At 45.5% G+C, this 22,592-nt stretch overlaps 2 protein-coding genes across 5 annotated transcripts; both read left to right on the forward strand.

The window, feature by feature from the left end:
* Positions 1–419: 419 nt before the first annotated feature.
* On the forward strand, positions 420–11,183 carry LOC130369743 (ethanolamine-phosphate cytidylyltransferase-like). Of its 4 annotated transcripts, none has more exons than XM_056575263.1 (13): positions 420–834; positions 6,070–6,158; positions 6,634–6,795; positions 7,139–7,205; positions 7,317–7,401; positions 7,807–7,848; positions 8,488–8,620; positions 9,153–9,235; positions 9,347–9,424; positions 9,530–9,595; positions 9,706–9,771; positions 10,184–10,272; positions 11,042–11,183. In XM_056575263.1, exons 1-13 carry the CDS (start codon positions 671–673, stop codon positions 11,154–11,156), a joined length of 1,239 nt encoding a protein of 412 aa, XP_056431238.1. In that variant the 5' UTR covers positions 420–670; the 3' UTR covers positions 11,157–11,183. The 4 variants fall into 4 exon arrangements, with proteins under 4 accessions (XP_056431238.1, XP_056431246.1, XP_056431256.1 ...); XM_056575271.1 differs by lacking the exon at positions 420–834 and adding an exon at positions 1,735–2,934; XM_056575281.1 differs by lacking the exon at positions 420–834 and adding an exon at positions 2,947–3,215.
* Positions 11,184–13,931: 2,748 nt separating this feature from the next.
* Positions 13,932–21,833, forward strand: LOC130370357 (guanine nucleotide-binding protein G(o) subunit alpha-like). Its single transcript, XM_056576113.1, is given in 11 exon segments — positions 13,932–14,123; positions 14,302–14,440; positions 14,522–14,613; positions 15,187–15,279; positions 16,112–16,272; positions 17,486–17,614; positions 19,251–19,397; positions 19,586–19,664; positions 20,120–20,172; positions 20,174–20,208; positions 21,509–21,833. Coding segments are annotated over 11 exon segments (1,158 nt in total). The 5' UTR covers positions 13,932–14,084; the 3' UTR covers positions 21,700–21,833.
* The last annotated feature ends 759 nt before the right edge of the window (positions 21,834–22,592 follow it).

The following is a 22,592-nucleotide window of genomic DNA, read 5'->3' on the forward strand; positions in this document are numbered from 1 at the left end:
ACTCCTCCACTAGATGTCGCCACATCTTAAACCAAATCTCCAAGCCTTCGCTTCGTGTCTAGGATACATTACATTGTAAATGTAATGTCAATGTTGTGTAAACAAATCATACACTACACATATTATTCATTTTCACTCACTCAGGGTTATTGGATGCAGGCCTATAATTGATCAGCGAAGTACATGTTATATTGTCATATGCCATTTTGTCATCACATTAATAAGCTTTTTAAAAGCACGTCGGTGAAGATCGGACCGTACAACTTCAATACAGTACAACACACTGTCGCTATGTATGAGTTACCAGACTGGGTCACCTGACAGTGGAAAATACTGCTATTATGTAACAGCATGTCCGCACAGCCCTCGCTATCATCGTACGACCCGACGCGCTGACGTCTCCTCTCGGGGGCGTGACGGTCGCCCGTGATACCGCTGCGGTGTGTGTGTGTCACTATACTGTCAGCGCCCAGCTCAGAGGGTCCGGCACCTGACAATATAAATATATATATGTATATATATATATTTATATGTACACATATATATATAGGATACATAAACATTTCCTTCTTTTTTTTTTTAAAGCGTTATCCTCGTTGTACATACTCTACCGTTGCCTTGACAGAACGTCTTACCAGCTTACTTGCCTTTTTTTGATTGTGTCCATACAATGATCAAGAACGGACACCACCTAGTGAACACACCAGCAGCAGAAGCAGCAGCAGCCGCCGGGAAAGACGTAGGGAAAGACGGGGCAGGCACCGCTACCCCAAACGCTACCCTTTGCAGTCCGGAGAAGAGAAGGCGTAGCATCCGGGTGTGGTGCGATGGATGGTGAGTGCACGAAACGACACGATACGAGGCCTGTTCCTCTCTTGCACGCCGTGAGGATTCCGTATCGATATTGTGGTTTGGTTTCCATAGCATTGCATTGAGCTGTCGGCTTGTTTGTCTAGTCGTGTCGTCCTAACAGCGACAGCAGGGCGACCAGGCCTCCTCTAGATCTTAAGGAGATCATTCTGCTTGGGTGCCTGCAGGATAATTATCGTGCACATAACGGGTCTGCAACACTGGCTGCTGTATTCTACATATGGGCTCAATGCTTTGCGTTGAGATCATTGCTATATGTGCTAAGAACAACAACAGATGGCAAATGTTGTGTATCGTATGGGGAGCCTATCAGGACAGGCGTAGTAGACACCGTTACTATCTGCTGGCATCCCACGTAGCGGCTCTGGAATGCGGAATCACGCGTCGAGTGGGAACGCACAGTGGTTCCAGCGCTCACCTCCAGATGAACGCACGCCTGTCGGTCATCTGGGCAGCGGGGAGGGGGGGGGGGGGGGGTATAAGTGGCAAGTCAACAAGTGAGCACCCTATCGGTTTATTCACCGTTACGCGCTGATATCCTGACTCGAGGAGCCTCCTCGATCAATGTGGAGTTATAACTGTGGCCCCTATCTTCGATCATATGATCGATCTTCGACCCATACATTCACACACCGATATGACGTAAATAACTAATAACTAATAAATGTTTTTATTTCACATTTGGAAGCATTCATTTCGATAGCAGGATACATAGTTGGGTTTTCTGTTCTCTCCTGATATTAACGATAAATATACAAGCGATGACTGCCACAAAGGATTTTCCAGTAAACAACGGGGAGAAGTCTGCCCTCGAGTGTACGAGTGCACTAAATGAGTGTGCAAGAGTATTGCAGTTGTTAAACCACTGAACAGCACAGGGAAGCATGTGTTAGTCATCAGGTCACATTGAAACAGTGGTAGGCCTATATTATAGGGCTTCAGAGTAGGGGTGGGCGAATCCATCCCAAAATATTAATGCTACGGTTCTCCTTCAGAAATGGGGTTCAGGGGGGGACATTGTAACATGTCTCCATTCTTGTTGACAGACATGTCAACATGTTGATATAACAGAGATGTTATAATTATTGACTGTGGTTTACATTTTGAGAAGCTCCTCTCGAAGAGAGAAAGGTTGATCGTTTTTATGTTGAGTTTCTGATTCACTGAACATATGTAAAAAACAGGAGTGGTCACTTTCTGTCGTCCAAAGTTGATGTGCCGGTCCTTTATCAGGCACCATCGTATTTTGCATGTCCTTGTGTACCAGGTAAATAAGTGTGTGGATGATGGCTGGTTCAAGCAGCCTTACCTGGCCGAGTCTGATTGGACGCTGGGTGAGGCTGCACACCTGTTGCCCATTAAGTAATCAGTGTGCACAGGTTAAACCAGCCGTCTCCACGCACACCCAGGGAGGCCTCCTGCCTGGCAGTGGAGCACCAATGACATGGCATTACTTGGTATCGGAGAGAAACCACATTTTGCAGTGTCGCCCACCCCTACTTCAGAGCCTGTTGGAGGGTTGGTCGGTTGACGAGGCTGGGCGGAAGTCAGTTCTAAGCCTAGTCATTGCATAGTCATGTCACAAACATATTGCCATCTGCTATTATGCCCTATTGAGTCAAACTTAATTGCCCGCAATTCCACATTCAGGGTGGAGCTTCCTCCAGATGCCGCTAAGTGCCGATGATATAGGACAGAAATAAACGGTTGAGTTAGCAAGATCACGATTTTCATTGTCATTTCGGCACTCTTTGGAAAAAAAAGCAGTGTTTCACTTTTGGAAATAATTCCCAATCATTAAAAGGAGCGAGGAATATGCTTTACTGCATAAAAGAAAAGATCCCGGATGGCACAACATTTCCTTCAGCTAAACAAAAACCAAACAGACATTTGGCCCATCCAGCTACTTCAGATCACTCAGAAGCATCTGCCAATTCAAGTTTTGTCAAATCCAACAACTCACCACCATTGCAAAAACCTGTCACTTCCCAACTAATCTGGACCTGGAAAAAAATCATCCATGCCTTTTATTTCATCCAGAATCTACAACTGCAATCCACGTTGGTATGTCTCAGACCCATTACAATTTCAAACGTTGTCGCCAGCCTAGCCTGTTAACCAGAACTCAACAGAGAGACCCACCACTGCGATCCCTGCAGCAATACACATTCGCTGCCTTTCTACAGAACAGCGTTTTAAAATTCTGCTCCTTACCTCTAAAGCCCTGCGTGGTACTGATCCAGTGATCTCTGGGGCCTCGTCTCCCCTTACAACAACAGCACAACCCACAGGACCCAGAACACGGCCTGCTGGCTGTCCCAACGTCCTGCCGGAAAATCTGCTGAGTCAGTTGGTGTTTTTTTTTTTTTAAATAGACCAAAAGCATATTTTTTACTCGCTTGCCTATGGCCCTTGATGCAATGTTTTTAAGTATTTGGGTCACACTTTATCTCCCGTTTGATTGATTTCAGCCTCCTTTGTGCATGGACCTTATTGTGTCATGTTTATCCGTGTCCAATAATCGGCGGAGCAACTCGGTACAAACCTGGTTTGTTTTTGGAAGGCGCTCTAGAAATAACATCGCATGCGTCTCCGCGTTGAATGCGTGAGTGCGGAGACCGGGGATTACCGCGGCTTTCTCTGGTCAGATTCCATCCCTGCGGTGTAGCCGAGGCTGCCCTGCGGTGGTTTGATGGAATGTCCAGGAATATTTGGGATGCCGGAATATTAACCGGTGGGTTGAGCTGCAAAGAGAGGCCACTGTAAACGAATGTCATTGGACCGTTATTGACTGACACACACACACACACACACACACACACACACACACACACACACACACACACACACACACACACACACACACACACACACACACACACACACACACACACCTGCAGCTAATTAAAGCCTGCAAGTGATGGAAAATCTACATGTTACGTTCAGGGTCGTCTAAAATGTGTGATGTAATCTGGTTTCACATTCCGTTTCCGTGTTGTATGTAGTTTGGTTTGGGCCTGTTCTACTTGACCCCCTGGGGAGCGTAGAGAAGCAAAGGGTGATAAGGAACAGCCTCAACCACCTTCTTAACCTCTGAAGAAATTTCAATCAATAGATTAACATCTGGTTAACTAAGGCTTTTTGTTTATTGGGGGCCAACTGCCCTCAAGGATCCGATCTAAGTGTATAAAAGCTCCTAACTTTAGCTACTCAGTGGATTTTCTCTAAGCGTACCTTTAGTGTATGAAGTAACACGCAGGGAGAACTCCCATCTGAGGCCTCAGATTATTATTATTGTATGCCTGTTTTTTATTGTTTGTTGATGCATATATTGAGATGTATCTTTGTTAGTACTTTTATTACAAATATATGTGACCAGCAATTGCCTACAAGTATTGTGTGCTTTTTTTGCATCTAAATATCTCATCTGTCTCAGACGCAATATCTAATGGAGAAATTGCCACGACACGGGCCATCACGGGACACGTTGTTTACAACAACACAAGGCCCTCCCCCCCCCCCGGTGAAATCATCAGAGCGAAGTCAGCGGTACATACACGCCGTGGTTATTTGTCCCAGGAAGTAGAGCGTGTCCTCTGCTCCAGTCCTTCACGCAGGTGACTCGCTTTTATAAAGCGGTTTCCAGCCATCCAGAATTAGAGAGCTATAGTACTGTGTACTACGTGTGTGTATTCCCCAGTCCCTCAGCCAGGGGAACAGGTGATGCGTTGAAAGGGTTTAATGTGGAACAGGGATTTATTTGTTTTGCAGGACTATCATGTACTTACACCAAAATTCGGTGAGGTGCTTGAGAGCTGAAATGATTTTCGCAGCCCAAATTACAGCTCTCTGTTGTTTTGTGAGGTGTTAATCTCTTCTGGTGACTGGAGTTTGCCGTCACCAGGACAAAGGTCAGTGTTTCAGTTAACATCCGAGCAGGGCGGAGTAAGGTCCGACCCCTGTATCTGCTGATGTGGTGGTCACAGGGCAACGGCGGAGCCATTATAAATGTGTACTTGGGAAATGATAATGTGTGCCATCATCACATTTTGGGTTGCGCTTGCACTCTTGTTCTTTATTTATTGTTCAGAATGATTAGAAGTACAAAAGTCCAGTTGTTATTTTTAGAAACTTGGTTACTCAACGTGTTTTGCGCTTTTGGTCCCTCTGGATAAATTTGTCTGCTTAACGAGCAACTGTAAACGTAAAGTTTTAGTATGCTATTCTTCTTGTATACTTCTTAAGACCTAGTAGGGTGCACTTCTGTAATTCCCTACGGCTGGCCTCTCCGGCTCTACTTCTCAGGAGCTCAGGTGTTGTCTTGGTGTCTTCTAACAGATCGTAATAATAAATATTTTAACATCAGCAATCAGCATAGTGATCCTTGCTTGGAGAACGAAATTGGACGGGTAGTTAATCACTCCCAGTGCACACAATGCTTGTGAGAATTTTTAATTTTTTAAGGGGAAGTTCAGTCCTGTCCAGTCAGGGCACAAAAAAAGTCTAAACTAGGACTGAGTGCCATAAGTTATGATGACTATAAAAGAAAATGTATGTTAAGTTGTCGTTGAACACTCCCCTCTCAACCATCCCTACGTTTGTTCACCCCTCCGGACTGTAATGGAGTAATGCTAGGAGTCTTCAGTGTTGGTAGGGGCGCCTCAAAGCCAGGCTCCAGGACGCTTTGTCCTTCATTTACAAAACACACAACGGTCGGCTGCAGGGGGAATCGGGTTTCGAATGAGGTCCTCTATTGTCACAACTGCCCTTCGATGGATGATTTTTGTGGTGTTGGTTATAGTATCTGATTCCACGTTCCAGCCTTTCTTGCCCTGCTTTTTGTGAGTGCTTGTGTCAAAAGGTATTGAGGCAGAGGCCTATGGCCATATTGCCTCTAGCAATGTACTGCACTAGATCGCTTTGTTGCATGTTTTATTCCTATTTATGATCATCCGATTATCTTTAGAAGTTTTGCTACACTATCTGGTGGACACTACATGCAATATAAATTGTAATCTTTTTTTATCAATGGCTCCATCCAATGTTACGGTTATTTTAGTGCAGCTAGCTGTCTCTGGAGCCTAATCCGATAACACGGTTCTGGGACTGATAAAGAGATGTCTTATTACCACACATATTCTTCCCCTTGTAAATGTATTCGTAATTGATTTTCATCTATTCTTTTGTCTTCTGCTCCAGCTACGATATGGTGCATTACGGCCACTCCAACCAACTCCGTCAGGCCAAGGCCATGGGAGATCACCTCATCGTTGGAGTTCACACAGACGGTAAGGACCCCCCCCCCCCCCTCCACTCCAGATCAGAGCATAGAACCACCCCATCGCGGTTGTCCCGGTTCGTTCCCGGGTGTCTCAAGCAGCATCGTACAACTTGCAGAATGGTAAAGGGTGAATAGACTGCATTAATAAAGCGCTTTCACAATAATGCCTGACATTCACCCATACATTCACACACCGACTGCAGAGTCAGCGATGCAAGGCGACTGCCAGCTCGTCGGGAGCAGTCAGGGTGAGGTGCCTCGCCCGGGGACACCTCGACACTCAGCTATAGGACGAGCCGGGGATTGAACTAGCAACCTCGCGGTCACCAGTCGACCCGCTCTGCCTCCTGAGCTGTGGCCGCCCCTGGTGAACCCCGTCCCTGGTGAACCCCGTCCCATCCAAACCATCTCACTGCATCGTACATACCCACGTCTCATCGCCGGTGTTTGTCCCTCCCTCCGTTTGTTTTTGCCGTTGCCAGCGGAGATAGCGAAGCACAAGGGCCCCCCGGTGTTCACGCAGGACGAGCGCTACAAGATGGTGCGCGCCATCAAGTGGGTGGACGAGGTGGTGGAGGGGGCGCCCTACGTCACCACCCTGGACACCCTGGACCAGCACACCTGCGACTTCTGCGTGCACGGAGGTACCGCACGGTGCACACGCACACGCACGCGCATACGTACACATACGCACACACAGACACACGCACGCACGAACGCACGCACGCACGCACGCACGCACGCACGCCCACACACACACCAACATGCTCTCACACACACTTAGACACATACACAGACAAATACTAACAGGCATTACTTAAACTTTACATTTTGAAGCATCACACTATTTATGATTGCTGTATGGTGGCCACCAAGCAGCCAGATATTAGAGAATAGCGTGAATGATCCAGTCTCTCTGTCTATCCCTACTGTTGAAACAGGCCCACTTACCTGTAACCCTGTTGCTGTTGTTGTGGTTGTGTGCAGATGATATAACGCTGACAGTGGACGGGAAGGACACGTATGAGGAGGTGAAGAAGTCGGGGAGATACAGGTGGGTGCCTCCGATCACATTCACCCTGTTGGGACGTATTGGGAGACAAGAGGCCGGTGATGTCACTGTGTCGTGATGTCACGTGTCGTGATGTCACTGTGTCGTTGGCAGGGAGTGCAAGAGGACTCAGGGAGTCTCGACCACAGATCTGGTTGGCAGGATGCTGCTCATGACCAAAGCCCATCACAGGAACATAGTGAGTCTCTCTTTATCTCTCTGTCTCTCAGTTTCAGTCTCAGTCTCTCGATCTGTCTTTGTCTGCCTCTCTCCCTGTGTGTGTGTGTGTGTGTGTGTGTGTGTGTGTGTGTGTTTGTGTGTGTGTGTGTGTGTGTGTGTGTGTGTGTGTGTGTGTGTGTGTGTGTGTGTGTGTGTGTGTGTGTGTGTGTGTGTGTGTGTGTGTGTGTGTGTGTGTGTGTGTGTGTGTGCAGTCCTCCCCTGTCCTGATGCAGGATGAGACAGAGGCCCTGTCTCACACTCTGCTGTCTCACTCTCTGCTGTCTCACACTCTGCCCTCTCTTCCACTCTGCTGTCTCACACTCTGCTGTCTCACTCTCCCCTGTCTCACACTCTGCTGTCTCACACTCTGCCCTCTCTTCCACAGGACAGCTCCAACTACCAGCAGCACACAGATAACTTTGGAAAGGTTTGTGTCATTTTTCCTTTAAATATTCCAAAATGAATTCTAAGTATTATTATTGTTTTTGTTTTAGTTGTTGTTACTATTAGTGTTGCTTTAACTATAGCTATTTAAATGTATTGACATGACCCTTATATTTTACTTTTAAAAACAAACTCCATACCAACTCCAGAGTGAGTACTGGGTCTTTATCATCACAGCTTGGTTACTTGGTTGCCAAAGCTATTCAAGGACTCAATGGCAAGCATTAGGAAACAAAGTCCAATACTGTTGGCCTACTTCATCTCAAAGCCGAAGGTCTGGCCAGTCAGACAACTGTATAACAACTCTTTTATTTATTCACAGCTTATACAGTGACAAGCTGCTTGCATTTGTATCGCATGTCTGTTTTTTATTGTTAATATTGAGCATCACTTTTCGATGTTATCAGTGTGGTTTATTATGCCACTGAAACCCACTGGGATCCTGAATTACACTTAATGTGAACACAGATTGAACAAATGTCCCTGGGTGGACATTTGTGATCACATCACAGTAGTACCGTTCTCTGGCCACCGGGTGGTGCTAGCGTGCCGTTCTCCGAGTTGTCCCTCAGTGCTCATGCCTCTCCCCTCTCTCCGGCACGGTGGTTGTGTGTGTTCACAGAAGGGCCACAGTCCGTGGACGGGCGTGTCCCAGTTCCTGCAGACGTCCCAGAAGATCATCCAGTTCGCCTCGGGCCAGGAGCCTCAGAACGGAGACACCATCATCTACGTGGCGGGGGCCTTTGACCTTTTCCGTATCCTGGCAACCAGTGACAGATAGGCTCCACCTATAGATACGCCCCACCGGTTTGATCTTTGGCATCTGAAGGATTAGTTACTATGGCGATGAACCAAACTAAATGAAATGAAAACAAGAGTTTTGTTTCAATTGTTGAAATCCCACTGGCTCTCTGACTTGTGACCTCATTGATTCATTCTCTCTCTCTCTCTCTCTCTCTCTCTCTCTCTCTCTCTCTCTCTCTCTCTCTCTCTCTCTCTCTCTCTCTCTCTCTCTCTCTCTCTCTCTCTCTCTCTCTCTCTCTCTCTCTCTCTCTCTCTCTCTCTCTCTCTCTCTCTCTCTCTCTCTCTCTCTATAGTCTATAATGAATTTGGGTTGTTGTTGTTCTTCCCTTTATATAAGGTTAAATGTGAGTTAGTTTCCCCTCCAAGCTAAATTGTTAAGTAGCTACTCAGGGTTCGGTTAAGTGTGTGTGTGTGAGGGTGACGACATCGTCTGAGTCGAGCTCTGGATGCGAGCTGTGACCCTTGACCCCCGGCTGCTCCCAGACATCGGGCACGTGGACTTCCTGGAGGCCGTGCACGGGCTGGCGGAGCGACCGTACATCATCGTGGGGCTGCACTTTGACCAGGTGAGCTCCACCGCTTCACTCAGAGCTTTGACTGAAACACTCCCTGAGTCTGATGATGGTTACAGTGAGGTTAGGTAGATGCACTTAAAAAACAAATGTGTTTTCTTTCAGGAGGTAAACCGCTACAAAGGGAAGAACTACCCCATCATGAATATCCACGAGAGAACGCTCAGCGTGCTGGCCTGTCGGGTGAGTGCTGCACTCTTCTGCAATCTACGAGAAGATTTGGACGGTTTGGAAAAATGGTTCCAGTCCCTAACGCGTTGGCCTGTGTTTGTTCCGCTCCTCACGCAGTACGTTTCAGAAGTGGTGATCGGAGCCCCGTTTGAGGTCACGAAAGATCTGCTAGATCATTTCAAGGTAAATCGAATAACAAATACATGTATGTAACGGAACAAAAAACGAAACTCCGCCCAGAGGAAAACACGTGCAGAACACCACCAACAACCCTCGCTCCTTTGTCTTCCCAGGTGGACCTCGTCTGTCACGGCAAAACAAACATCTACCCCTGCACCGATGGGACGGACCCTTACGCCGTAAGACCCCCGCTTAAGGCTCAGTTAGGGTCCCACATCGACGCAACGCGATGACCACGCAGACGCCTCGACGCAGACGTTGACCGGTTTTGGTTCTGCTTCGGGTGTTAGTGGGAGGGCCAATCACAGCCCTCGCTGCTGCGTCCAACCGACGCAAGTGACATGTTTGGGGGGCGCACGTCAGGCCCTTGCGGTGGACGCAGGGAGGGTCCGCAAGGACGTAACGGGTCCGTAAACCCCCTTGCGTTGCGTCGACGCGAAACCATAACTGAGCCTTTACTCAGGCCGCCGCCGATATAGAAAGATATTCCTTTATTCCGTCACGTGTTCCTGATTCATTTTTGCGTGGAGGCGGCCAGGGGGGTCGACGGAGCAGAAGGCTAACCCCTCGGTGTGTTCTCTGCTTGTGCAGGAGCCCAGGAGGAAAGGCATCTGGAGGACGGTCGACAGCGGGAGCAGCCTCACCACGGACGCAATAGTGCAGAGGATAATCAAAAACAGGTGGGCGGACAGACGGGAGACCAGTAGGACAGCACGTAGCGGCGGGAAGGGGACACTAGGCCAGGTGGAGCTGTGGTCAGCCTAATGGGTCACTTCAGAAACGTATTGATTGAAGGTATCGGTATTGATTGAGGCAACCGAAGTAGCTATTGTAGTAGCTTTACATTTACATTTACATTTAGGGCATTTAGCTTTTATCTAAAGCGACTTGCAATAAGTACATTTGTCATAAGAAGTGCATCAATATATCGCTGTCGGTACAGAAAGGATGTTCATAGAACCAAGTGCAAGTACAACAGTCGCTAGGCTAACCAATTCCCCGTGTTACAGCCATGATAGCAGCTACACAGTTAAGTACTACAATACAATACAATACAATACAATACAATACAATACAATACAGTGTACAATACAGTGTACAATACAGTGTACAATGGTGGCCAGAAGGGGGAGGGTGGCTATGCAGTGTCGAGGTGGACTCTGTAGCTAATAGCTAAGTAGTTTCTCTTCCGGAAATCCGAACCATAGGAGAGACGTATTGCATGCATTAGTTTAGTTTTATATGTTTACACATGCAAGGAATTAGTGTTGGCAGAAATACAAGATCCAAAAATATAAATCACTATTGTATAGTTATTGAAGATCAAACTCTCAAAATAAACAATGAGAGAAAAATTGACGAGACCCCCGCTTAGATGTGTGGTCTTAACCACCTCTTGTCCCCAGCCCCCCCCCCCCCCCCCCCCCCCCCCCCCCCCCCCCCCCCAAGGTTGCTATTTGAAGCTAGGAACCAGAAGAAGGAGGCCAAAGAGATCGCCATGATCCAGGCACTGAAGAGACATGAGGAGGAGAAGACTAAAGAAAGACCTCTGGCAGTGTTGTAGGACCCCTTAAAACACACACACACACACGCACACCACACACACACACACACACACACACACACACACACACACACACACACACACACACACACACACACACACACACACACTATATGCATATATACATATATATATATAAAACACATATTTATATATACATGGTATGAATATATATATCATGTGTGTGTTCGTGTGTAGAGAGAACCTGGCAAATCCATTGCATTTTAATTGCATACTTTTAAAACTCCTTTGGAGAAAAAGAGGTGTGTCTTAATTCAACAGCCCCGCCCCACCCCCCGCCCCCGCCCCCCCAAGAAAAAACTTAAACGCAAAAAAAATAAATATTAAACATAGATTCATCCCCCCCTCAACAAACACATTCCTGTTAGGGTGGGGTACTATTGTATGTCTTAATACCTGCTACTACATATGCAATTACATGTCATTCAAGTCTGTCATTTAACCTATCAACCCATTCATGCATTATGTAACAATGTACTTATTTGATTTAACAAGTCAAGCCTAATCATAGAATGAATCTGTCTAAAAGAGTCTATATTTTACATATTGTTTTTAGTTGTGTTTTTTCATCAAGTTTTGCCTTTCAAACATTATGATTCAGTCAACGGGCATTTTGTATGCGGAGAAAGGGGTCAAAGGTCGGAATCGTTTATTATGGACTAATGAAAAGACAACTCTGTGTGTTTTAAGGGTCCGTTGCTGCTCGACTGACTGGCCTGTAGATGAGCACTGCATCAAACTACTCTGACGTAAAGGCTCCAACTGGGCGTTCACAACAAAACCGAAGTGAATGTTTGGCATGGCGCGTGTACAAACAAAGTCAATGCAAAGACGCAAATAGATGCAAAATTCCTGCCCGATGGCTCAAATGTTGCACTGCGAACGACGCAAATTCGCCTCATTCGCATGTTTGCTTAAGTTTAACTATTTGAACTTTGTTGTGAATTTCGCTTGATGCTGAATCAATCATGCGAGAGAAGTAGCCCTATACGGTTTAACGCGAGTAGGATTTTTAATTATTCACTTTGGTTTTGACGTGAACGCATCTTAAAGGGTATCTAAAAAAAACGAAATGTAGGGGGTTCCAAAAGTCTACTACAATTATATAAAATCCTTGTTTGCTGTTGGTCTTCGTTATGGGCAGAATAGTTTTGAGTGACAGCCTCGTCGGGCAAGTGTAGAACCTATTTGATGGGCCACTTCATGGGACCTCATGTACATAGCTCCAGAATGCACTGACTGTAAACTGCTCAGAACTGGACTTTTCTATTTTCTACATAGAGCAGTTTTGTTTTTAACTACGCAAACGCACACGAGACGTGCACGACCGGCCTTTTGAGTGCAATTCATTCTTTATTTTTATTTGAAAAGAAAAACACTCCTTGTACTGTGATTACACTAGTATTTATCACTTACGTTTTAACAGAATGCTTTTAACATAATATGTCTAGTATAGTATGTTACAAATGATTGTGTTGTTGACTTAACACATCATCTAGACTTGTCATTTTCAAGTTCGGAAGAAGTTAATTAAGTCAAAAAGGATGAAATATTATATTTTTTAAAAGGTGTATATTTTGCTGACCACCTTTTCTTTAACTTTGGTTGAATTGTTTTGATTGTTTCAAAGTGTATGTACTGTATTTCAAGTTGGAATGTACTCATTGTAGGCTATACTATGTATGTTATGGAGAAATGCTCAATGACAAATACTGTACACAATGTTGAAGATGACCTACAGTATATTACGACAACAATAATAACACACACTTAATCTAAACTAAACAGTGTTTGTCATCATGTCTATGAACGTTGAAAATGTGTTTGGTCATAGATATACATATATATATTCAACTCATAATGAAGGTAAGCATTGTGGAAGACAATGTCAGGTCACTTTTCAAATAATGATTTCATAAAGATTTCGAAGAAATAATTCTCCTGTGTGCCAACATGAAGCATATAGGCCTAATTGATTGGTTTACGACAATTATATAATAAGGAAGGCGTACACAAGATTGAAAACAGGCTACGCAGAACACAAAATAGTCCAAGATGGGATAATTGAACACATTATGCAAATATGCTGTCATTCTCTCTTGTTCCTCTGCTGCCTCACCACTAGGGAGCGGCAGAGGTAGAATAATAATAATAATAATATTAATAATAATAGATTGAATTTATATAGCGCGTTTCTAGACAATCAAAGACGCTTTACAGTGAAGTGGGGACCTCACTAACCACCACCAGTGTGTAGCACCCACTTGGGTGATGCACGGCAGCCAATCTGCGCCAGAACGCTCACCACACACCAGTTTGTGGTGGAGAGTGAGGGAATTAATAAGTCAGCCATACAGAAGGATGATTAGGGGGCCAGATTTAATGAGCCTGGTTGGGCCAGGACACCGGGGCAACCCCTACTCTTTGCAATAAGTCCCCCGGGATCTTTTATGACCTCAGTGAGTCAGGACCTCGGTTTTCTGTCTCCTCCGAAGGACGGAAGCCACCATGGATGGGGCGGAGGCTTCCATATCCATATAGGCCTACCGACTGGTCTGCCCTTATGGGTTAGTTCTCATATACGACCACGGCAGGGGCCGGGGCACAAGGGAGAATATAAAGTACTGGTATGACTTACAAATATTAAAATGACTAAGTGTATAAAATGATAACGTAGTTAAATTACAGTGAAACCTAATGAGCTGCGCGCGCCGCTAATTGCGTTCGTGAATCGCCAAAAGGCCTGTTTGTGCCCACGTGCTCTCAATCAGCCAATTCAGTCTCCTCGATTCCGTTCCTGGGCGTCACTTCGTCTGCTCGTTTCCATCGTTGTCAAAAGAATTCTCCGCGGATTTCTCAGGGGTTTTGAGGGCACTACGAACCGTGCTAAAAAAAAAAAGTGATATCATGTTTTGCTGCCTCCAAATGCTGCCCGGTCCGCTGCAGGTAGCAGTCCTTGGTTCATGTTATGCGTTGCAAGTTATACCCCCCCCCCTTGTGCTTTGAGTGAGGCCTCAAAGTGTTTCGATTGCTTACTTCATTGATATTGCTGCTTTGTTATGAAATGTCGATCAGTTTACCGTCAAAACCACTCTAGTCAAAGTAAAATCCCCTCGTTCTGCAGATTTGCATGGGACTGTGCCTTCATCAGGTTGTCTCTGAGGAAGACAAGAAGGCTCGAGGCCACAGCTCTAAAATAGAGCAAGATCTTAGTGATGAACAGGCCAAACGGGAGACCAATGTAGTCAAAATCCTCCTGCTCGGTGAGTGTTGGCAGGCAGCAAAGATCATTATTTAATTTTCCTCCAGCGTACTGCTGGAGTAGTCAAATGTTCTTCTTGCAGGTCCTGCTGAAAGCGGAAAAAGTACGCTCGTCAAACAGATGAAACTCATCCACAGCTGTGGCTTCACCAAACAGGAGCTCATTAGTTTCAAGGTAGCTTTCCTCAGTATCCCTTCCTAAAGTGAGTCGTTGATGGTGGATTATGTAGCAAATTTCCACTTTATCTGACTGGTTTGATGCTTTGTTATTCTCGAGGTCTGCTATAGAACCATGATAACTAAGTACCCATGCGCTAATTTTAAAATGCAGCTGACATTCTATAGAATTCATCGAAACGCGTATAATGAAACCTAATGTTAACATTTATCTAGGGCGATGATGGTTATTGACACATTCAGTTGTAACAATGCCCTCTGTACAGGAACTTTTCTCTTATCGCAATAATAGTATCATCATGATAAAAGAGAAAAGTTGCTGCTTATTATTTATACACATTATAGCCTCATTTAGTTTTGTGTTGGGCCCATCACCGATTGGTAAATATCCCGGGCTCCATAAAGAGTTACTTACTGCTATAACAGGTTGTCTGGAAGCTTCTGCGGACGTCGTTTCATTATCGCAGTGTGCCGTAAATAAACAGATCCATCAGGACTTAGAAACGTAGCAACCGGGGCCGTCAGTGCGTTGGTGAGGGATAACGGACCGGTGTTGTCTCGTTCTCTCCAGCCAGCCATTCTGGACAACCTTCTGACCTCCATGAAGTTTGTTCTTCAAGGCATGGGCATGCTTAGGATCAACCTCTCCAACAAGAACAACAAGGTGAGAGAGCACGCAGGGTGACTGTACCTTCGGTTCATTCAACCCTCCCTGAGCGCCACCACGCGCCCTTTCACCACGTGGGAGTAGTCTCCAAGCGTGGGTTGTGTCAAGCCTTTTTGCAGACAGTAGAAGAAGAAGGTGAACTGCAAATTTTTGGCTTTTGACAGGACAATACATTTTATAAAGGGAGTATTTTTCTTGCTATGGTCATGGGGGTTTGGGTCATAACTATATGGCCTGTTAAGCCCTTTGAGACTTTACCTGTGTTGAAGGGCTATACAAATATAATTGAATTGAATCTCAAATATGAATTCCACAATTGGACAGAAATGTAACTGATTGTCTGATATGCATTGCATTCTAACAAACTAACTGACTGACTTTGCGCAGCGAAAGCCTTGCATTTACATTTTACGTTTAGGGCATTTAACAGACGCTTTTATCCAAAGCGACTTAATAAGGACATTTGTCAGAAAGATTAACAATATAGCGCTTTCGATACAGTAAGGATGTTCAGAGAAACAAGTGCCATGCACCAACAATTGTTAGCTTAACGGTTAAGGTTAACTTGTTAAAGGTGACACATTTTACCACCAGGTGTGTAGTGGGCCTGCCCACCTAGGTGTGTGACGGATAGGTGAGCAACATTTGCTACTGTCCACTGGGTAGGCTGGCAGACTGCTCTGTCCAGCACACATCTAGGTGGACACTTTTGATGTCAGAAGAGGCCTTATTTCAAAACGGCTTCTAATGGCTAATCCCACTCGTACCCGGTGGTATAATACGCCACCTTTTTAAGGTTAACTTGTTAAGGAGTTGCTTGTGTTGCCAGGTCCACGCGCGAGCCCTGCTGTCCTGTGCTCAGTGTGTGGGGGAGGACCAGGCGCTGGTCCCCTTCCTGGGCCACGCCTTCTGCTCCCTGTGGGCGGACCAGGGGGTGCGGGCGGCCACGGCCCGGGGCCACGAGTTCCACCTCAACGACTCGGCTGTCTAGTGAGTACGGAGCTCGCCTCGACGCCGCAGGTCCACCACCACAGGGACCTGAGACTGGACTGGTTAAGTGCTCTCCGAGCTTGTTGCTCGAGGGGGGGGGGGGGGGGGTGGGGGGTGGGGGTGGGTGTGGGTGTGGGTGTGTGGTGTGTGTGTGTGTGTGTGTGTGTGTGTGTCAGTGCTGGTGTGTGTGTGTGGTGTGTGATGCTGTTGTGTGTGTGTGTGTGGTGTGGTGTGTGTGTGTGTGTGTGTGTGTGTGTGTGTGTGTAAAAAAATGCACCGTTTAGGAAAGGTTGAGCTTGATTTATTCCAATTCTGTCGTTTGTGGATATCTGGAAAGATTGGAGGAAAGGTAGAAGAACACACTCTAAACACTTTGCTTGTTTCTCTACAGACGGACTGTGCAGTTGTTTGGTTGTTTTTTGTAACTTAAGCAGCTATGTTTATCACTCTGATTCTTATATCGCTGATATCAGTTCAGTTCATATGTTCAGTGCTCATGTTACATAGAGAGGAGTACATTTGAACGTTTGAACCCCCATACATATACATACGTATTTGTGTGCTTGCCCTGGGGGACTAAGAACAGGGCGAGCCAAGTTGGAAATATCTGTGTAGAGATGAGGATCACTGTGACGGTGATAATAAGGCCCAATCACATTTTTAACCATCAAAATACAGCCTTCTCCTTTTACTTGCATGATGTAGAAAAATGGGAAATTCTTCTTGCTTGGTCACTAGCATGACGGGTCTATCTATTGATTACCACAGGACGTACATGTGCCGGAAAACAGTGCTGGCTCTGCACATAGAAACGTAAGGCATCACATATAGTGGGATGGGCTGCTATTTCGGAACACTTTCTATAAGAGGGGTCGTTTTTTTTTGGAAGTGACGCAATTTTGGGCATTTCGGCAGTTTTCGATTTTAATGGAGGTATAAACTGCACCTGCAGGTGGTTGAGCTTTTGGCTGAATTGGATGTTTTTAGCAAAAGTGTATTTAGTAAACGCATGAAGATATCGAGGGCTCAACGGTTTGCTATATTAACTTGGAAGGGACCATGTTGCAGACTGGCGGTTTCATGTGATGCTTTAAGTAAGTTGTCCTTTTTGTACCCCGTGTTCAATTATATTATCCTGGCCTTTGCGGAATTGCTAACGGTTTGTGTGGGGGTGTGTGTGATGGTCATCTGTTGTGTTCCTGCTGTATTCCAGTTTCTTTGAGGACATGAGTCGGATCGTTGCTCCCAACTACATTCCGACTGAGCGGGATGTCCTGAGAGTGAGGGTACGGTCGTGTGGAATCATCGAGACACAATTTACAGTCAACAATATTATCTTTCGGTAAGATAGTCTTATTGTGGCCTTGTGTTATACATTGTCGTTGGGAATTCTGACCCAATTCAAGTAATTCTTGCTTCAATAACTAACTAATTGAATCCATATTTGGATTCAAAATGTATTTACGATGATTTAAAGAAAATAAATGTCAATGTATTGACATATAAAATTAGTGAATTAACGAATTCAATCAAATGCTAAATAGTTCTTCCAACAAAACAGCTGTTAAGCCTGATATCTCGTTTTATCCAAAGCGACTCAAATTAACTGCATTCAACCCTGAAGATACAACCCCAAAATTGCGAGAATCATGTCGGTAAATAAAATTCATCAAACAATATAATAAAAATAAGCAAATCAATTTATTTTGTGTGCGATGGAGATACTGAAAATGGTTGTTGAACAGGAATATAGTTTGTTTATTTCTTACTCCACTGTCTTTACTTAATATGCTTATTTTCCTCGGGGAGTTTTGAATGGCACATGCGCTGCAATGTTCCCTCTCCCATGGGCCTTGCTGGCGTGGGCTTCTCAGTCCCCATGGCCATGGGACTTTATGCTCAGTCTGATCCCCAGAGGCAGTGAATCACACAACATATGAATATTGATGGTGTTTCTTCCACGGGGACTGTTCTACGCATAGGAGCACACAGGCGCATCACCTGACCCCTGAACCCTTTTATCATCCATGGAGGAACATTCGCAGCTTGAAATTCAGGGGAGACTATCCTCGCATTTCATTCAGTTGCGCCTCTCACACGTTTGCTTTACATGAAAGCATAGGGGCAGCATGGGTATAAATATCAGATCCTGCATGTGAAAAAATTCTGTAGGTTTTTGCTTCTCGGATTGATGCAGAAACGTGGCCGGATTGTTAATCGAAAGAATAAAGAGATATGTTTTGCATTTTTATCCTGAAAACTAAATCAATGAAAGCAGATTTAAACAATACCTCCACTATCCTCTTTATATATTATGATTTGTTTTTGTGAGGATTTTTTTGGGTTGTTGAGTGCAGTATAGTCATCAAAGCCCATGGTTAAGGATGATTCCCTAGGTTGGCCAAATTGTCGTAAACGTTTGACAGGGCCGTCTCAATCTAGCAGCTGGGGGCAATCTGTTCCAAGTGGCTCCCATCTCCTGTGTCAGCCAGACCCACTTCTGCACTTGGAGTGTTGAAGCACCCCGTTTTATTTATTTATACATACATTTTTTTCGTGTCAAAATTGTACACATTTTTGAATGTATTCATATTGCAATTTTAAACAATGATACACTTCATGCATTTAAGTCAGGCCAATGTTGGCTTGTAACTGGTGCTCGAAAGAATTGTACTGGCAAAAACGAAACAAATATAACCCTCCACAGCCTTGCAATCGAGAAATTATTTTCTGGGCCACCTAAATTGAACCTATTTTATATTTATACAATGTGGTCTTTGAATTATTGTAGCGCTAGAAGGAAAGGGGGTAAAAGGCTTTAGTGTGAGAAGAGAACTGCAGAGAGGAGGCTGACATTCAGAAGGCCTTTCCTCCCTAGAGCTGTACCTTTTTATTTTTTTTATATGGTCTTTCACATGGACGTATCCCCGTCCTCGGTGAACTCCTCCCGACTGATGCCTGTACTCTCGGCCCCCCAGGATGTACGATGTCGGGGCCCAGCGGTCGGCCCAGCGAAGGACCAAGTGGCTCAGCTGCTTCGACTCGGTCCAGGTCCTACTGTTTGTGATCACGCTGAGCGGCTACGACATGACCCTGATGGAAGACCCCTCGGTGGTATGGAGGGGGTGTCGTTGTCCACATCCTAGGGTTTTGGTTAGAAATTGGATAATAAACGTAACCTCTTGTGGAATTTAGGACTGTCAAGAGTGTGTGTGTGTGTGTGTCTGTGTATGTGTGTGTGTGTGTGTCAGTCTTATGCTTTGCTTTAACTGTTTTGGTACCTTGTTTTTTTAACATTGTTCATCTCCATCAGAGTCGACTCACGGAGAACTGCTAGCCTTGAACTTTTCACCGCAGTCTGCGACAATGTCATGTTTCGAAACACTACAATGGTGAGTCCCAGCCCACTCGCCTTCGGACAGCCACTGTGCTGCGCCCTGTGGTCATTTGGAAGCACCAGTGGTCTACCTAACCAGCAGGAACAAGGCTGTGTGGGGATGTTTCCCAGATCAGGGGTGCAGGTCGTTCATTGTGTGGTGTGGGGATCCAACAGTGTAATGGGAGACTCGGGCCTCGGGAACAACGTTAAGAATTTGTGTCAACCCTCTTGTGTAGTTTATAAGGGGGACCCAGCCGGTCAGATGAGTGGGTGAGAGGTTTATGGGGCCGGCTCTTGTCCATGTGGAGTATCTAACGCCGGCCTTGCTGTGGTTTGGCCGTCGCCGGCACCACTCATCCGTGCCCTTTTCTAATCCCTCGACTCTGAAGAGGCCTTCAGAAGCACTGGGTGCCCCTTTTGGGGAGCATCCAGGGTTTTAATTTGTTGATCGAATTTTATTTTCTACAGATTTGTCATGAACCACCCCAAAAACGTATCTTTCGGGAGAAGATCTTGTACTCTGAAGACACTGAGATTTTACCTCCCCAGTTATCAAGGTATGTCCTTAACATTAAGGTATGTCCTTAACAACAAGCATACTTTATTGGGTATAAAGTATGCTTATTTCTACATTTCTACATGTTGTATTTTTAGGCAGGGAATTTGAATCTACAATACTTGTGACCTAACAGCTATGTAGAATAGTATTTGACAAATCAAAAACGCGCGTGATTTTTTTAGGGGGTTTTGTAGGGCAACCACCATTGCATTGCAGGTAAAACACGAGTTTATTCCGGCATTGGGTTTGTTTGTGTTTAATTGATGGACCAGAGCAGTCGTTAACTTTATGAAGTAAACATTAGTTATTCCTTCTCTGGAATAGCTCTATAGGCCTTATTCATGTAGCAGCCATCTGGGTTCAAAATGGTAGCTAGGAGTGGGACACCACGGGGGGGAACTGAATGCAGAGCCTATCTGCAATACTGTGAAAGAATACTGTATATTGTGTCATACTAGGAACACTTTGCAATGTTAAAGGGGACCTATTATGCTTTTTCCACTTTTATGACCGTACATGCATTGAAGTATCCCTGCTGACAGTATGGTTGGGGCTGTGCAGGCGCAAACACTCGGGAACCGTTTGCGATTTTCACTTGCTTCAATTTCCGGGAAATCATCGACGTAGGAGCACTCCTGCCGACGACCCCCATATGCCTGTCAAATTGCCGCGCCGCGCGCTTCAAGGAATTTAACCAATCACCAACGGAGTGGGGTGGCAGGAGGGGGGCCTGGGGGGGAGAAGGACGGAAACCGAGCGCTGACAGAGAAGGCTGAAAGCACCCAGATGAGAGGAAGAGTTTCCCGAAAATCTACATCGTTTTTTCTGTATGGTTAAACATGACTATCAAACATTATAACAACGTTTATAGGTCACAAAAGTCGAAAAGCATAATAGGTCCGCTTTAATGATATGCAATGGGATGCAATATAGATGTCCTGAATTTTCCCTACCTCAAGAAAAACCTGTGAGGAGCATCATCTTATTGACAACCCTGAATTCCACAAGGGGTTCTGCTTGTATCCATACGTCTGGAGACAATCACTCCCCCCCCCCCCCCCCCCCCCCTGTTCCATACACTGGCTTCCTCCTGAGTATCTCTCTCGCTTGGTGCGCTCGCCCTTCCTTATGACATTGTGGTTGTGCATGTCCTCAGCCTTCCACACAGCATTCCCCAAGCAAGGTTGCACATGATTTATTCATTGAGTTGCTTTAGTTTTGAAGTCAGAAGATGACACAATTTTCCACGAACCAAATCCCCGACCTTCCTCCCCGCGTATTCCTTCCCGCCCTCCCAGGAGCAGACCGGGACGTGGACGCCGCGGCCCGCCACGTCGCCGCCATGTTTATGGCGTGTAGCGGCAGGCACGGCGCGCCGGTCTTCCACCACTTCACCACGGCCACAGACACGGCCAACATACAGGTGGTCTTCCAGGTAGCCGTGGATCAGATCATCAAGGGCAGCTTGGCAGCCGACCCTCTGCTCTAGAGGCCTCTGAGCCGGGCTGGGGGTGGAGGGATCGCTTTTTATTTGATCGGTTCAGTCCAGCACCGGTCGATCAACGTTTTGTTTCAACGTGGACGTTTGTTGTTTTATGTCGCTGTCGGTTTTGGTGATTGTTCAGTCCAAACATTTTAATTCATTTTAATAAAATATGTATTTAAGTCTGGCTGTGGGCTGTTGTCATGATTGATAAGGATGAAATGAAAAGCATTAGGAAAAAGGAACAATGATCAGTAAGTTGGAGTATGTAAGGTCTGGGTCCAGCCGAGAGTCCTCATGGTTTCATTCAGCATACAATGAAGCCCACAAACAAAGCGGGACCCCTTATCTGCGTTCAAAATGTGTCAGATCAGCCAGGGAGGAGACGGGAGAACTTTTTATATTTTAGTTCCAACACCGTTACCTTATCTTCCCTGATAGCCTAAACTTCATGTACCGAGTGACGGGTTGATTAATAATAAGCCAGTTTGTGAAGGGTGTTGGACCGGTAAAAGTAGGACCATTTTTGTGATTGGTCCGGCTAATCAATAGCCCCATTTGGCCAATTAGGTGTGGGGTCACTCCGAGTAAAGTAGTAGTAATCCTGCTTTATAAGCTCAAGGTGGGGAAGGGCTTTTTATGTCTTTTTAATGTCAATCAGGAAAACATTTGTGATCAATTTGACTGCACAGCGTTGAAGCTAATTACTGATTTGTTTGACCAAGGGTCACCAAATCCGTCGTTTGCTTTATTGTAGGTTTTTTTTTTTTAAACAAGATGCACTGAAGGACCACAACACACTTTCTCAACCTTGCCCACATACGTTTACTTAAGAATATAGGGGTTTTCGTGCTGTTTAATTTGTCAAATTGAAGCCAGTCTATTCAGATTGGGTTAAA

Source organism: Gadus chalcogrammus, chromosome 2 (assembly GCF_026213295.1).
Source record: "Gadus chalcogrammus isolate NIFS_2021 chromosome 2, NIFS_Gcha_1.0, whole genome shotgun sequence".
Classification (NCBI taxonomy): Eukaryota; Metazoa; Chordata; class Actinopteri; order Gadiformes; family Gadidae; genus Gadus; species Gadus chalcogrammus.

Excerpts from the sequence above, each read along its gene's own strand:
- LOC130369743 (XM_056575263.1), top strand. The coding sequence starts at position 671 with ATGATCAAGAACGGACACCACCTAGTGAACACACCAGCAGCAGAAGCA. Across the intron at positions 9,236-9,346 it reads TGGGGCTGCACTTTGACCAG|GAGGTAAACCGCTACAAAGG; the intron begins GTGAGCTCCACC and ends GTTTTCTTTCAG. Across the intron at positions 9,425-9,529 it reads TCAGCGTGCTGGCCTGTCGG|TACGTTTCAGAAGTGGTGAT; the intron begins GTGAGTGCTGCA and ends CTCCTCACGCAG.